The following is a 16,639-nucleotide window of genomic DNA, read 5'->3' on the forward strand; positions in this document are numbered from 1 at the left end:
GATCAAACAAGACTGAATGCAAATCCGCAGATGCGAACTGCTTTGAAATAGCTTCTTCACGCTCAACACCTTCTGGAATCATGCACATCTAGCAATTACTAACTTTCTCATCATGTAACCTGCAGAAAGGTATTGATTATCTTTTATACAGTGTGATCCAAGTTCCCAGGCGGCAGCTAATTGCATCATGATTATTCTGAACTTGTTCATAGAGTAATACCTGAACACTGGATAACATGCTTACTTGAAAAGTGGTAAGGGAATTGCATCTGGGGACCCTGGTGAAAATGAGAACTGTTTCTGTCCTTTCATCACATGCTTTTCCCTAACGCTAATGAAGATTTCGGAAACACGTCATTTTTGTTTCGATGCCAGTGACGTTATCCGCAAGACAGAACACACACACTTCACCCCAGCAGTGCCCCAGGTGCAGGTTCAAGACCTTCAGCTGTGCACAGTATGCCACCGTTCTCTGAAAAGCCAACACGACTGTAAGTGAAGAGCTGCTGCTGAAAACAAACCTGCTCGTGAGAGAAGTTACAAGACACAATAAAATCTGTCACGGACATGCTCCAAACAGTACAACCCAAAAGCCAAGCATTCTATTATTCAGAACTTCAAACAAGCCAATGCGATCGCAGTTGTACCTAGAGTTTCAGATGCTGAACACTCGAGCCTCCATCAGAGGAACCATTTTCATCTCGTCTTTTCAAGAAGAATGGTCAATTGAGAGTTGTCAGCTGTGTATTTTAACAGGCAAGTAAACGTCTAGACCCTGCTTTCTGCCACGCTACTGCATACAGTAAAGTGACAGTATGACCGTAGGTAACATGAGATTATCAAAACACTGCATGTAATGAGCATGGACTGCCAGGTTTTCATGACAACTGCCAGACTGGGGTGGGGGGAGAGCAGTGCGGTCCTTCATATAAACATCTAAGCAATGAGGAAAAGACAGCAGTATAAAAACAGAAATTTTTATGGATTAGCAAATGCTCTTCCAAACAAGTGGGCCAGATACATGAATATCTGTATGATTTTACAGCTCTTGTACTGTTTCGTTTTAAGCTGCATTTTTCTTACTCTACCAGCTTTGTATTTTGTTAGTAATATGTAGAAAATCCAACCACTACCGCTAAGGTATTTCCATATTGCTGGCACTTAAGCTCACAAACCAGTATGGTTTCAGTACAAAATACAAAAATGTGCTGCTTCCAAAATAACAAAAACAAAAGAAGAAAGGACCTGTTGCTACACTGACCAAGTCAAAAGAAAAAAAAAACAAAAACATTCAGAGCTACAAATTAACATCTGTCAGTTAAAAAAACCTCAAGAAATATCATCCTTAACAGGATATACACTTTTTAGAATGACTTATTTGTACGTGTACTGAATTGGCAATAGAGCCTTCCACCAGGTATAACTGAAGTTTCAGAAGCTCCCTCAGAAGTTGTTAAAATATCACATTAAAGAGACAAGGAACAGCAAGAAAACATCTAAGAAAAGCAGGCTGTGATACAACAAGCATTTGTTAAGAAAAAGCTCAGAAGTGCATTAGTTCTGGTGAGAGATATATGAGCAACAGCTCTTACGAGATGTAGACCCCATTCTGTAACTATGGGCTGTCCATATACTGTCATAGTCAGAGTCTTCTGAGAGGTCTGAAGGCTCCAAACGAGAAAGACTACTGCGACGACCCAAGGAGTCTAGACTTGATTGGTCATCATCAGCCAAGACGTGATTATGCATCAGGTCAGTGCCTTGCCATGCTAAGGATGTATAGGTGAAATGAAATGGTGGATGTGGATAGGCAGAGGTGGGATGAGGAGGAGAACGTAAGGAATAGCCACAACCAAACACATGAAATAAAAGCAAAAAGGTGATGGGAAGAGAAGGAAAAGAGAAAATATTGTTAAAAAGGCACCAAAGTTGTTGTTTTTTTTTTTGTTTTTTTTTTTTAATTTGTTTGGGGTTTAGGTATAAATTACATTCAGCATGTAATAACGTTTGAACTGTTACAATACAATTTTTGAAGTCGTTTTTAAGCTTCTAAGCATCCTCAGTTGAGAATTTTGAATAACCAAAATCTTGTTTGAAAGTAGATTTTTTGGAAGAGGGAGTTAGGTTCTTTTGAAGTATGGAGTCAGTTCTGGTCTGGGGGGGATTTGGTTGGGGACAGAGCAATAAACACAGTAAGCCAGCATGATCCAGCACTGATGAGAAAAGCAACAGCCCCTTCCCCACCACACATCTGTACCTCCATCCTTTCCCTCCCTTGCAATGACACAGTCATTTGTACAGCTGCTTGGTGAGCCAGGTCAGCGAACAGTTTCAGACAAAAACTAACCCTACAAAAGATTCTTTTTCAAGCAGGTAATTTCCCCATCAGCTCACAACACAGCTACAGAAGTGCTTGTGTCACCACGGTAAAGAGGAAAATGCAGGGGGAAAAGCAAAGGTTCTCATGCAGAGCAGGGCTGCTGACTTTCTAAATCAGCAGCAACACCTTGCACCCGCTCAAGGGGACTGTCGAAGTACAGCTTTTCTGTGCTTGTACCCCTTGTTACTTGTTTAACCATGTAGTAAATTAACTCACAGAATAACAGGGCCAAGAGCCTAACAGCAACACAGTCTGGTCCATTCCAGCTCCTCACACACCTCTTCCTACACGCCTCTATCTGAATCTATCTTCCCAATTAAATACTCTAAGATGTCTCGGGTAGTTGGTCAAACAGCTAAGCACACTTGTTCTATTTGTTTTTGTTTTTTTTTTTTTTAGGCCAGAAATCATGTAAGTGGCCATGCTACGAGCCACCATACACACAGTATTGCAAAAGATTTTAAGCCTTCATTTGGAGCAGAAATGCAAACTAAACTCAGTACTTAAGAAGCAGGAGAAAGTGAAACGGTTCTTTTATTTGCATGTCTCCCCAAATTAAACCCCACATCTTCCCCACGCAAACAACTGAAAAAAGTTGCTCTGCTATCTATAATGCCACTGCCTACCAGTTTGCACTGGTGCCGTAGCTCTGCTGAACAGGCATTGCCAAAAGCAGCACCCCTTGGGCTTTGGATTAAGGTGCAAGTAGTAGGAGAACTGCCAAGAGTGCTGTGAGGGACAGGCAGAATATTAACATGGAGGTAAGAGAGGAGTACGTAAAAAAAGGGCGTACTGCACGGATGACAGGCAACTCTCTCATTCTGTTCTTCTACACTGACTGCTGCTCCCATAGAGGCAATTCCAGCAGGATTGGTTTTTTCCCCATTTCCAATTCCAGTCTACAAATGGATCTCCTGAAACCTAAAGTCTTAGATGACAACACTATTCTTTCCAAACAAAGCAGCCGTGTACTTAATCAATAAAACCATTACTTCTTGCTGCAATTAAGAGCAAATAAAAGCTGCTGACTTCTGATGTATGCAATGATCCCCACAGCACTATGTATATTTCTTAAATATACATAGAAAGGAAAAAAAAATAGGCAAAAAAGCAAAAAAAAAAATAAAAAATCATCCATTTTATACCTGCACACACACACACTACTGTGCAAGTGCAAATATTTCCCCAACCACTTATTGTCACATTATTCTCGGAAATAATCAACAGATCAGTCGAGAGATTTAAACAGCAATCATCTCATTTAATTTTGTTTGGAACAACAGTATATATTCAGAATTTTGAACACATTAATTTCCTTTTATCCAATTAAACACACTGCTGTTATGACTGTAGGGCTATAAAATAGATAAATATTAATTAAAAAATTAGGTAATAGTAGCTAATTTAGGAAATTGACAATTTTATCACCTTGGAGACCTACAGTTCATCAAGACAGAAAAAATAAAATGAAGGTTTTTGCTCTCACTTCAAAAGTTTCTACAGTCTAATACAAGGGCCATATTCCCATTGTAAACTACATACGATTACAAAGTAGCTGGATTTTTTCAAGGTGACAATGGTAAGTTAACACATACGAGGAAAATCCATGAACTAAGTTTGCAACTGCGTTTTGAGACTTCTCAACTGCCACCATAAAGTGCTTTTGCTTGGAAGCAAAACAGGCACAGAGCGCTGTGGGTAGCAGTAACAGTGATTAACACTGCAAATGTAAACAGCTTTAGTGAACAAGGAGTAAGGTATAATGTCCACTCTTCTAGTTCCTGACAGCAGCAAAACCAGACAAGTACTTCAGGATGATTATACTGTGTTCCAAGGATCCCCGAATTAAGTCGGTATTCAACAGTGCAAAAACTGTGCAAATCGGAACAAACGCAACAGCATTTTCTCCTTCCTTGTGTAAATGGAACACATGCTGGTGGTGGACTCCCCTGCTTTGTGCAATGTTTTACTTACAATACAGAGGAACTCCACATGGCAACCTTGATTTGGATTAAATGAAGTAGGACCCCAGAGGCACGTTACAGGTTTTCAATAAGCTAGGTATTGATCTGAGAAACTAAAAATGGCTTTAAGCAACACATAGATCTGAGAACAATTTCTCCTGAAATTATGAGATGTGATTAAAATTGGTAATTAATGCTAAAAACAACTAGTGGTAATAAAATAAAAGAAATTTTTATAGGTCTAGGTTACTTTTCCATAGCGGAAGTCTTTTTTGAACAGAACAAGACAAAAATACACTCCTCCAAAATTATGACTTGTTCTTCATTCCTCCTCACTACTTACCAGCTTCTTGAAAGTTATCAAAAAGCATAGTGACCAACCATTATAGTCAGTTCAGGCATCTCTCATTCACTGGTGAAGGTTTTGTGCAATTTTAAACCATGACAAGTAGTCACTTTTGTTTTGGTTGGGTTTTTTGTTTGTTTGGTTTTTTTTTTTTTAAACACTGAAAGAATTATAGTCTCTAACCATGGACCTTGGCATCCAATACTTAAACACTCAACACTGACATTAAGCCAGAAACAGGTTATTATTTCTTCCAGGTCCAGCTGGCTACTTGCAAAGGCCTGAGAACATACACTTTTTTTTTTTTTTTTTTTTTTTTGCAAACGATCTAATTTGTGTTTTAGTTAGCCATTTCAATATTTTCTAACTTACTTGAATTTAGTGTTTGACGTGTTTTGGCACTTGTGCAATATGCTTCAATGACTTTAAGAATTTGAGCATCTTCTTCTAAAGCAGCTGTACCTAGAATCAATGGGAAAAAACAAAATTTTAAACATGGTTATGTTTCTTAACACAGAAAAGCCTTTGTAAATCACTATGTTTCAGTTGAGACCAAAGTTCAGCCTAATCAACCCTTTAAAATTCTCTTAATCATCCCATTTTAAAAATCAAACTTCAATGAGCAGAAGTAACAGTTTAAAAAGACAAAATACTATTTTGAAATGCTTGGAAAAAAAACCAGTTAGAGTAACTACCCACACATTCAAGAAATTTTCTGAGCATCTGAAGTTGCACAGAATGCGTTTTGAAGTGCGATCACTCTGGTTCTAAACCAAATAGCCATTAAACTGAAAAAACCCTGGATACCCCAGTTATTATATACATATTATTTCATTATTTAATCAAAGAAATCAAGGAACAGAATATTAATTCACCGAAATCTTGAAAACTTTTGGGTTTTGTACATATATCAGATTTACCCCTTTTAACAGCACACTATTGAAAATTAAATTCAGAATTAAAATCATAATAAATATGTAAGTACAGTTTCAGTCCAGTGTGCAGTTGGAAAGATGTCACTATCATGTAAGTGTATCTGTGAGAAGTGGAGTAATTAAAATTCTCAGACTTTAAAGCAGAAACAGCACTACTGGGAAAAAAAAAAAATCTAACTATTCAAGCTTAACATGCCAGAATTTTCCTAAAGGCAGAGCTCCACAGCAAATCTTCTCCTTGGGGAAGTCAGTAAAAATGCTGTCAAATTGTTCACTTGCAACAGAGTGAAATTCCAGTCAAACTGAAATCTAGAGGTACCTCTACCATTAGTTTAGATGGAACCAGGAGTCTCAATGTAGGGCAAGACGCTTTGTTGTTTTGAAAGCGTTTTTCCTGTTTTCCTCCTGCAAAGCTTGAGGAAAAAAATAGTCTCAAAGATTTTTCTGCTGCATGAATCTGAACTGCCTTCAACATCAAAATGTAGTAGTATTCTCTGTCAGCCAATGCATCATGTTAGTTTTTGTGATTTATTACCATCAAAACAAAGCCAACTGTCCAAACATTTGTCAGGATCAGCGGACAAGCTAACTGCTGAAGAAATTCTCTTGACCCGCTATAGTTTCCCCACAGCTTAAGAGACACAGGTACTCCAAAGTACAGGTTATTTCTCTTTCAAGGCAGGAAAAATAATTGGATTTTGTTGTGGCTAGAATGCAGCATCATATTATTACAGTAGCAGGACAAATATTTCACTTCTGGAATGAGTATTGTGAGGACACTCGGTTGAAATACCTACCTTACTGTTACAATGCTAATTTGACATAGCAGTTCTCAAAACATAGCCCATAAATCCCTGGGATTCCAGAGAAGATAAGTAACAAACCCCAAACTTATTTATCAATAAGCTTTAAGTCTGATAGAAGTTCCTCAGCGGAAAACTTTTATTGCTCCACAAGCTAGAAAAGGTTGAAGGAGCACTAACATATAACAGAAGCTTCCTATTACTGGCACAAAGGGTGAAAAAAGAGATGAATACCAAGAATCACTAAGTATTTCTGTAAGTAACACTCTCTGACTTACAGCCACCAAAAATCCATTTTATTGAAAGTTACCTCCTACATACAAAATACTGAAAGGTGTTAATTTAATCAGGAATAAAACTAAAATGTATTTGCAAGCTATAGAGCCCCTCCCTCCCCCAAAAAAGAACTCATCTCCTCTCACTAAGTGTTCTTTAATAATTTCTAAATCTGCAAGTTGACAGCTTTACCGCTGTCATTACAGCTACTGAATGTCCATCCTCCAACATCTGAAAAGATACTATATTGCAGTACTTTCTTTTTTCCTAAACAGATACCTTCCTGTAAGAGATAAAACATCCTGAACTAAAATGTCCACTTGCACATCCATGAACACAGGACTGTTCTATTCACTACCTTAATCTTTGCCATATGACATTCACATCACACACAGAAGGGCCTCTACCTTAGACAAACCAACAGTGCGCTGAGGAAAAGCTTTTTCTCTCCAACCTCGCATAAACCAGCGAGAGACAATGTTCATGGTAACACATTTCATGCACTGAACACTCAAGGCACAGTCTCTCTCTTAAAAAGCCCATGAGCAGAGGACAGACACAGAGAAGCTAAAGTTGCAGTAGAAGAATCTGGCCTTCATATTAAATACTATCTTTTATTGATACAAGTAATTGGATTATTCCTTCACACAAATTTATAAGGAAGAATTAGAGTGACACTGACAACTAAAGGAGTATTGTGTTTGCTTGATAACATTACTATTCCCTCCACCCCAAATTACCCCAACATCCAGATTTTGACCCTTCTGTTTTTCTATACATTCCTCAGTCTCTCTTGGTTCAGTGCTGTTCTTCAGACTTCAAGCAGTCTAAAGCTCTGCAATTTATCCGGACACAGACACTAGCAAGTGACCTTATTTCTAGGAGATTAGAGCAGACTGTTGGATCTTAGAAAGAGTGACCATGGAAGCAACTAGTCTTCAAACCAGCAGCAATACCCAGCTTTCCAACACCCAGCTCAGCAGAAGCTCCTACCAGGATCAATTTAAGAATACAGCTACTAAGTATTCTGCACAAGTGGGATAGTGTCTTCAAATTGTTGTTTACAGTATTAAAAGACAGGTTTACCTTACTGAACTTTACACAGCTCTATAGCCAACCTCATTTCCCTCTCTAGCAAAGAGATAGAAATAGGCACTTTACAAGCATACATCCGCTGTAGTCAATACTCTAGAAAGCAACTAATCCCATCGTGACATAAGCACCTAACATGAATAAAACAAACCATCCGCTGGAGATACCTACCCCCTCCCCCCTGACAGGAGAAAGGAAACCAAATGACTTGCTTACACTGTACATATAACTTTCACAGAATTTAAACTGATGTTAATTCCAGCCTTTGTATTATGCAGACATTTTTTCAAGTCTCTTACTTTTTCTCAGTGCAAACTCTTCATCTGATGGCTTCCGTTCTGGCTTGCGTTTGGGAAGCAGCTTTTTCATGGTTTTAGGGCTTTTACTGAGATCCTGTGTGGGGAAAATAAAAATAAAAAAAAGAGTAGAGCTTCTCTACAATATTTCAAAAGTTTAACTTCTAAGATGGATATAGGAGTTACTAACTAAAAATATTTTAACAGCACCAAAATTCAGTTCACTAATACTTTTTGGCACATCCGATTTGCCTGAACTGGCTGGTTTCCCCTCTACCCTTCCTCCAACTATACACAAAGTCAGATATTGTATCTGTTCTATTAACAGAAATATACAGAAAAGTTGCTGCAAAAGCATGCAGGCTGTTTGGGAGCTAGAGCGAAGGGAAGAGGCAGGCATACGTTAACACTGTTTTTTTTTTTTTCCTTAACTTTTGAAGAGACAAAACCATCTCACTTGTCTACGTAGAAGCAGGTAAAAAAGGTCCTAACAAGGAAGCTTGGCAGGTAGTATACTCTTCAAAGCCAGAATTTGTAAACGTTTAGGTCTGTTCTTACAAAGCTTTACAGCAAAAAAAAAAAAAAAAAAAAAAAAAAAAAAAAGCAGCAACAAATACAGCATTTCTGCTCAAAACGTGGTCATGCTAATTTACAGGAACAATGCTAGGTTACAGGAACAAAAGGAATATACTGGTCTACCCCTTACCTTAAGGATACAAGACATCCTCTATAAAAATACAGAACAAGAAAGTAAAAAGGTGAATGAGCAGGACAGACCAAAGAAGATGAAGATAGGTTTTGAACATCACTGTATGCTAAACACTGTAAAGATGATTGAAATTTTACCACATTGGAGAATTTAGTACCCTACACATGAAAACCTGAAAGGAATTTAACTTAAATTATAAAATGAGCATATAGTACAGCCAAATAGAAGAACCTCTTGTAGCAACTAAGCCTAAATACTAACCTTCCAGTTGCAGATCACCTATCACTTTTTCCCTGTTGTTTAGGGGATTTACAAAAGAAAAGAAAAGGCACACACACAGAGCAACCACAAAAAAAAAAACCCACAGCCAGGCCACACTGGGGAACAGTGTTTAGGCTACAGTTTCTAAGAAACTGCAATTTACTTTTCTGCAAAATAAAATTTTTCTGTCAACATCTCGTGCTTGCAGAATAAAATGTTCTTACGCATAACTGCATGATTCTTTCTGGGCCCTGTTGCTTCACACTAAATTAGTATCATGAGAACACATGACAAAGATACTGAAACGGGAGATATCAGCAAGCCACAGGGCATCCACTATTCTCCTTCTTACATACACACAGACTTCCAACACAAATCTAACATTTTCTTACGAAACCACACAAAATGTACTGGCATGACCAAATTAACCTACCGCCACCATCTTTCTGTGGTTAAAAACCACCACATTTTATTTCTCTTGGAACAGATTCCTGTTTCATACTATATGCTAATTAAAAACTACAACAGCATCTTAAAATCTAAGCTTTTTTTTTTTGCTTTCGAGTACAAAAACATTACATATGTTTTGACAGTTACCTTTCTTTTTTTTAAATATGCTATTGTGACCTAGTAACAGTGGTAAATACCGAGGAACCAAGAGTCAATTATACCACCACAGCTGTTTAGAATGATTTGATACAGCACTTTGAAGCACCATAAGATCCCTTCCCCTAGATACTTTGCAGTGTGGTTAGCAAAGAGCTTACTTTGCAATAAGCCTGGATGATCAACATAACAAAGGAACTGCTAGTTCGAAAAAATAATTTAAAAAATCGTATTTATTAACTGGATAAAGAGTTGGAATAAGTGGAAGCACTTGGGGGAGGCGGGGGAAGACTCTCCTAATACACCTTAATATTTTCTGAGCTGCAAGACTAAACCCCTGCTTGAAATAAACAGCGTTCACTAGTCCATTACCATTGATTCAGCACTGGCTGTTAAATCATCTTTATATAAAAACATGCACAAAACTGTAAAATGGTGGCGTGTAAAAAAGAAAGTTAAGCTTCCCATTGTAAGCCTGCTACACAGTCATATTTCTTGGCTATTGCATCTCACCTCTTTATAACAAAGGGCTGCTGAAGGCCGTAATGGAGGTGCAGGCCGTAAGCAGCTCAGACTCCAAGGCTTGGGGGTTTTTGGAGGTTCCAGAGGTCCCCAGTTTATCGTGGTATGTGCAGTCCCATGATGTGACGGATGCGGGAGAGTGTGGTATGCAGGAGTCAGTGGTATTGGCTTGCTGTCTGAATGCTTGCTGGAGGGTGTTACGGGATGGGAAGGAAGCTGTCAGAGACACAAAGGTGATGGGAAGGGAAAGAAAGCATATTATCATAATAAAGACATAGTATCATCAAGGACTGGTGAAATAATCTCACTTGCTATCTAGTGCATCTGTTTATTACAGCTGGCCTTTGAAAATTTTGACACTAAATTGTTATTTGGAAAAATGGAGCTTAAAGAAATTTTTTTTGTCTACCACAGACAGAGAACGCACTAAAGAAAGAACAGCTACGAGCAGCCCTGCTCCCACTTCTCTCACCACTAAGGACAGAGCTAAATTTAGATCCATTCATAACCAACAACTCAAATGCAGAGCCCAAAAGAAGGTACTTAAGGAAACTGTTTCTCCACAGCCTGTCAAGTACATCACCATTTAAAACCTACTGTTCTAAGGATACTTAAAAGATGATGATGTATTACTTGGTCAAAATAGAAAAAAGTAACGATAATGAATTTTCTTTTACCCCATTAAACTATTACACCGAGATCTAAGCATTTTATTCTTTGTTCACACAATTAAAAACAGAATGACCTTTTGACCCATTAAACTACAGTCGTAACATTCAGTTTTTGTTACTAATGGCAAAAAAAAAAAATGCTTTACACAGTGGAATATTTGCCAGATAACCTAATTTTGCATACACTGTTCATTCACTTCAATTCAGAAGCTCTTTCTTACTGTGTGAGATGGCACAGAGTGAGGTTTAATGGTGGGATTCCCAACAGTTGTGACTTTGGTTTGCTTCTGCAGGTGATCCACCCATTCATGCAAATCTTGTTGGTTGTTACAAGACACTAGTATCCTTTCAATCATATTTCCTAGGTGACAGAAAATAGATGTAGGAAACCACAGAAAAACAACTTAGTCAATCTGACATGATTATAAAGACATTAGTTTCCTAAAACACTATATTCCCTAAGTACTAAGCAAAAATTTTAACCTGGATTTTCAGAATAACAGCATCTCACTTTTCCAGGTTGTAACAGACATTTCCTCCGTGTATCTGTTCCTGTACCAAGTGTAGGAGTTCTACCTTTTTTCCCCACCTCTAATAATTAAACACAACCTTTAATGATAAGAAATAGATGTAGGAGACAGGTTCATCTAGGAGCCTTGTGCTTCTCCATCTTCCCCAGGAAAGCCAGCATATACCCTAAAATGTCATTCTTGAGTCTATAAGCTACAATATAGGAAAAGTTATAAAATACCATTCCCTGACCTTCTCTCAGAAAAGGGCATAAAGTTGGTCTGAATCTAGTACTAAAGCTCAGGCACAAGTCACTTGGGAAAGCAATCTTAACTGCAGAAATTAATCTTTGGTTAACTCCATTTTAAGCCATCGCATTCCTCATCCGAGGTCAGCTGCGTAGCTATTATCTCAGAAGAATATGTACCATCAGCAGCTTTTTCCCCTCTGCCTCATAGCACTGATGTGTGATACTGCCCGCCACTTGAGAGGGTCAAAATTACTTTACTTAAATGCAACCTGCAGAGGCAGAATTGATCCAGGAAATGAATGAAGGTATGAAGCTCCACCATGTGGACCCTGCTCCCACTGTCCTTTAAATCCCCCAAGGAAAAGGTACATGCTGAAACAAATGACTTAACAGACAGAAATTACCCAAAGTAAGCACAACGGCAACCATCATTGGCAGAGATGCTAAAGGTCTCACAGGAAAAAGGTGGACCATTTCTGGAAGAAAACTCTTTCTTGAAGCTCTTCCAGAGTCTCTGGAATGTCTTTTCTTCCAGTCAATAGCATACTTTGAACTGCTTCATTATAAAGGACCTTCTCCAAGGCTACTGCCTCCATTCATTACAACACAGAAATTTGGGGAGGAATCCCATGCAAAAACAGTTTGTTAACTGCTTAAGACAAGCAGTAAAAACCAGCTTTCAAGTGAGGCTCTGGGTAGCTGCCTTACAAAATTTGTATTATCATGGGATGGTTGAGGCTGGAAGGGACCTTTGTAGGTCATCCACCCTTCTGCTCAAGCACAGCCACCTACAGCCAGTTGCCCAGGACCATGGCCAGACAGCTTTTGAGTATCTCCAAGGATGGAGATCTCTCCAGGCAACCTGTGCCTGTGCCTGGTCACCCTCACAATGAGAAAGATTTTCCCTCTGTTCAGACAGAATATTTGATGTTTGAAATAGAATATTCTGGAGTAAGTAGTAAATAAAATTATTTATCGTCAATACCTGATATTTCAAATGCATTTTTATGGTTTTCACTGTCTTCTAGCTTTGTGATAGTCATTCCTGTCATTGGCAGTTTTCCCTTAAAAAAAAAAAAAAAAAAAAAAAAAAAGAGGCAGTAACATTGAAGTTAAATCCAAAACACACAAAAACATTAACAAGTAAAGAATATATAAACTTAAAGCTCTGAACAGAGACATACACGGTAAATTGGCAAACACACACACACTGATGGGTTTAAAGACATTTAAAAACCCACACAAACACCTTGTAATGGAAGTTTTTAATATGCCAAACTTCTGCAAATAACACCTGTGACTTCAATAAGTCTGTTGGATGCCTATGCAAGCTATGAAATCCATACAAATGTAACAGCGGTCACCGAGACCTTCAGGGTCATCCATATTACATGATGAGAGGCAATGGTGACTCATCTTTAAGCATGTTTGTTTGCAAACTGCTTGATTAGCTCTCAAAGTAAGGTTTGTGGTACAAGTAGATTTACTAAGGAAGATTTCACTGAACAAATGCATGAATTATTTACTGAAGATTTGTGTCTCTAATAAACCCACTACTAAATTCACTCACAGAAATATTTGGGAAAAAAAAAACCAAAAGCAGTAAAAACACCTTTAAATGTGTAAAGTTTCAGAAGAACATATTAATTCTGCAGAAGATAACCTCTCATTTTAAACCCAGTCAAGCTGGAAAAAAAAAGTCAGTTTAGGATAACTTTCTGACCCTTTAGAAACACAGAAGAATAAGACTGAATATTGTCAGGATGAAACGGTTTACCAAAAAGGCAACTTTAATAATAAAGTTCTTTAAGACAGATCCTGTATTCTCCTGCACAGAAACACTATTCAGCTCATGCTGGCAAAAGTGCAAATACTATGTACTGTGGAATTTTGGCTCCGATGAAGGGGAAAACCCCCCCCACAACTTTTTTTTTTTTTTTCTTTCTTTCCTAATGACTGCAGAATGGACAAAGGTTTCTTAGAAGCTTGGAAACTAAAAATCACTTGATATTCTGTATGCACAGAGCATGCTCAAGCCCAAGATGCCAAAGAGAAAGGAAGAGGTTTTTTTGCAACAGCTTCCCCACTGAAGAAAACATGGTGGCGTCACGTACTACAATGCGGCCCAAAATTCTCTCTTCCGTTTTTCCGTGTTTGCTGGTTCACGACTAGCACAGCATACAGCCACAATGAGAGAGAGGTGCAAGAACAGCTGACAGAGGTGAAGATGGAATATGGGGATACACCAAGCAAAAGACTGGTGACAGAGAACAAAGATCACCTGCTACATGCAGAGAAAAAGTACTGAAGTCAGCAAAACACAGAAAATGGAACTGAACTCACGAATCATTTATATTCCCTTTCTTTCAACAAAATTGTGAAGCCGTCTTGTAAAGGATGGTTTGTGCCCCTTGTAACTTCAGTTTACCACTGCTAAAAGTTCTCCCAATTAGCTCATGTGGCAGATATCTGCACTATCAACCAGAACATCTAAAGCCTGCTGATAACTGGAATATTCAGAAATACAGGGAGGGTGTAGTGCAGGACGCCGACTCCAGTGGCATCATTTCCCTGGGAATAACTGAGGGAGCTGCATCATCTTCTGCCCATATCTGCCCCAGTTCTGAGACAAGAACCTCAGAAGAAAGTCCAGGCGGCCCACGTTATGCAATCCAGACAGACATAAACAGTGATGAAATAATTTCGCCTTGCTGTAAATATGTAGTCATTAATATTTGAGAAGTTCTCACTGTTGGGAAAACCATGTGAGAGGTTATGAGGAAATTATTCAACAGAGGGTTGGAAGGCAAACATTAAGAAAAGGTTATGGCCATACTGTGCAGAAGCTGAAGACAAATCCATGGAAAATTGCTTATTTAGTGAACAATGCTGTGCACCTGGGGGACAAGGTGGGAGAGAGGAGGAAGAAATGTGATGTACAAAAGGAGAGCAAAACTAAGCCTGACAGATTCATTGTTTAATTTCATATTGTTTGTTAACACACTTAAATTTCTAGTCAGTTGCCTTTGTAACCAGTACACAAGAATCTTCCTTCGTCAAGAATTCTGGATGTGCCGCTTGAGATACAGAGCTCACCTGCCTTTTCTAATGTGTTTTTTTCCATCTGTGTTGGCATAAAGCACTGGCCAAAAATTTTGAAGAGCAGCACAAACCTAAGAGAAACCTGATTGTGCGTTTGAACCATCTAATGCAACACAGTCTCAGACAAATCCAGCTACTACCATGGCAGGTAAGATATGAACCCAAACATGAATTTTGGAATTTAATTGCTCTTAAGAAAGTCACACAGCCTGTGACTGGATGTAGCCGATCACATAGGAACCCTGAATGACTATGCTTCAGCATTTCTTCACAGCAGGCAAATCACTGCCCAGGAGAAAGTAATAAACTGCTCAAGAGGAGCCTCATTTACAGAAGTACTTACAGCAGGTGAAATCTCAGGCTCCTTTTAAAACTTTTGGTGCTTTACTGTGATGTCTGGAAACCACATAACAATACTTGAAGAACAGTTATAAAGATTTCAGAAACTCATGGACTGTGCATTTGCTTTAACTTCACCTCTCAGGGGCCTTTAGAATGACACAGCCAAAACGCAAGTGCTTCTGTGAAACATGTCCTAGAGCTACAGTGGCGCCAACCCAATCGGCACTGATCCTCCTGCACTATAGCAGAGCTGCTCTATTTCTGTAGCGGGGAAACAGGCAAGTATTCAGCTAGGAGACTTGATAGAGAGCTCAAAGACCATGTCTACCAGCAGCAAGTAACGGATTTGTGAAGTGAAACACCTGGTGCTAAGGACCTGAAGGCTACATGGTATGCATTTCGGCTGGTGTTACACTGGGCCAGCTCTAGGCTGGGGCCATGGACTGAATGCCAATCCATGTACTTGATCTGCTCCCAGTAGTTGTAGCAGATCAAGTGCACTTTTGGAGCACGCCTTCCAGTTCAGCTTCACCCAGAGGGAGTCCAGTCTGAGCCCTGAGACTGCGTCTACGCTGTGACTCAAATACAGGTAAACAGGGAAAACTAGAAGATTCATTTCAAAAGTGCTCTGCTGATTCAAAGATAAAACACTAATGTAGACGCACCTAAAGAAACAGATGGTAGCACAGCCTGACTCACACCAATGCAAGCTTAGGAGTGCTGTATAGTTTTGGTAAGACTCAAGCAGCAGTTGGAAGAGCACTAACAAACCTGTACAACAGTATAATTTTACTATGTAGATCTAAAAAGCTACTGATACTTTTTCTCATTAGCTGGTACTAACAAGGTAAAAAACCCCTTGCTGATAGTCACAGCTGCAAAAATCATACCCAGGCTTCTAGCCCAGAGTTTTATAAAACAGATGACCAGTTCTTATTGCAGAAATTACCCTTTATCTTTATAAACACAGAAGTTTAATAATCCTTCCAAGTTTTCTATGAAATACCATTCAGAAAAAAAGCCACACCCCCCACACACACCCCCCAAACACATTTATACACATGTATTACTTTACCTGATAGATAAACCCACTCATTCTTGGGCTGGCAGACAACATTAGCAAAATGTTAGGGAAGAGAAGAAGATACCTTTCATTCTTTTCCTTATCAAAAAAAGAAAATGAAAAAGTAAATACAACATCACAAGCCCCCTCCCCCCTTTTTCTGTTTTATATTATTAAAAACTACCATCAGTGTTACAACTCCATAATTACTCCACAAATATTTGCTCCTGGCAAAATTAACCCTCCACGGAATTTTAAAAGAAAAAAAAAAAAAAAAAAAAGAAGTCAGAATTATTTGGTTTTCTATTTGAAAAGTACTGGTAACACATGCCTATACTTCTTCCTGGAGAGTACAGTCTAATATTTTAAAACAGAAATTGTAAAGTCTGGGTGAAATACTGACCTTGTTTAATATGGTAACAACTGTTTTGCCAATTTCAGCAAAACCAAAATTACACATCAGATATATTTCTTAATATAATTTAGATGGATACTGTTACGGTAATGTCAA

The 16,639-nt window shown here is 38.6% G+C and overlaps 1 protein-coding gene across 3 annotated transcripts in view; it reads right to left on the minus strand.

Moving 5' to 3' along the window:
- The window catches only part of ARHGEF7 (Rho guanine nucleotide exchange factor 7), a 126,582-nt gene that overhangs the window by 11,642 nt on the left and 98,301 nt on the right, over positions 1–16,639 (minus strand). For 2 of the 3 annotated variants that reach the window (XM_087757886.1, XM_087757888.1), the window contains exons 13-19: positions 16,141–16,227; positions 12,607–12,685; positions 11,083–11,222; positions 10,182–10,406; positions 8,096–8,189; positions 5,063–5,152; positions 1,593–1,769 (exon numbers count right to left, since the gene is read on the minus strand). In XM_087757886.1, coding sequence (XP_087614012.1) covers positions 1,593–1,769; positions 5,063–5,152; positions 8,096–8,189; positions 10,182–10,406; positions 11,083–11,222; positions 12,607–12,685; positions 16,141–16,227 — 892 coding nt within the window. The remainder of the gene's footprint in view (positions 1–1,592; positions 1,770–5,062; positions 5,153–8,095; positions 8,190–10,181; positions 10,407–11,082; positions 11,223–12,606; positions 12,686–16,140; positions 16,228–16,639) is intronic. The other variant, XM_087757887.1, reaches the window with a different exon arrangement.

The sequence above is a fragment of the Nipponia nippon genome, unplaced genomic scaffold, assembly GCF_047370975.1.
Source record: "Nipponia nippon isolate SJK-2023a ecotype South Korea unplaced genomic scaffold, ASM4737097v1 scaffold_2, whole genome shotgun sequence".
NCBI lineage: Eukaryota > Metazoa > Chordata > Aves > Pelecaniformes > Threskiornithidae > Nipponia > Nipponia nippon.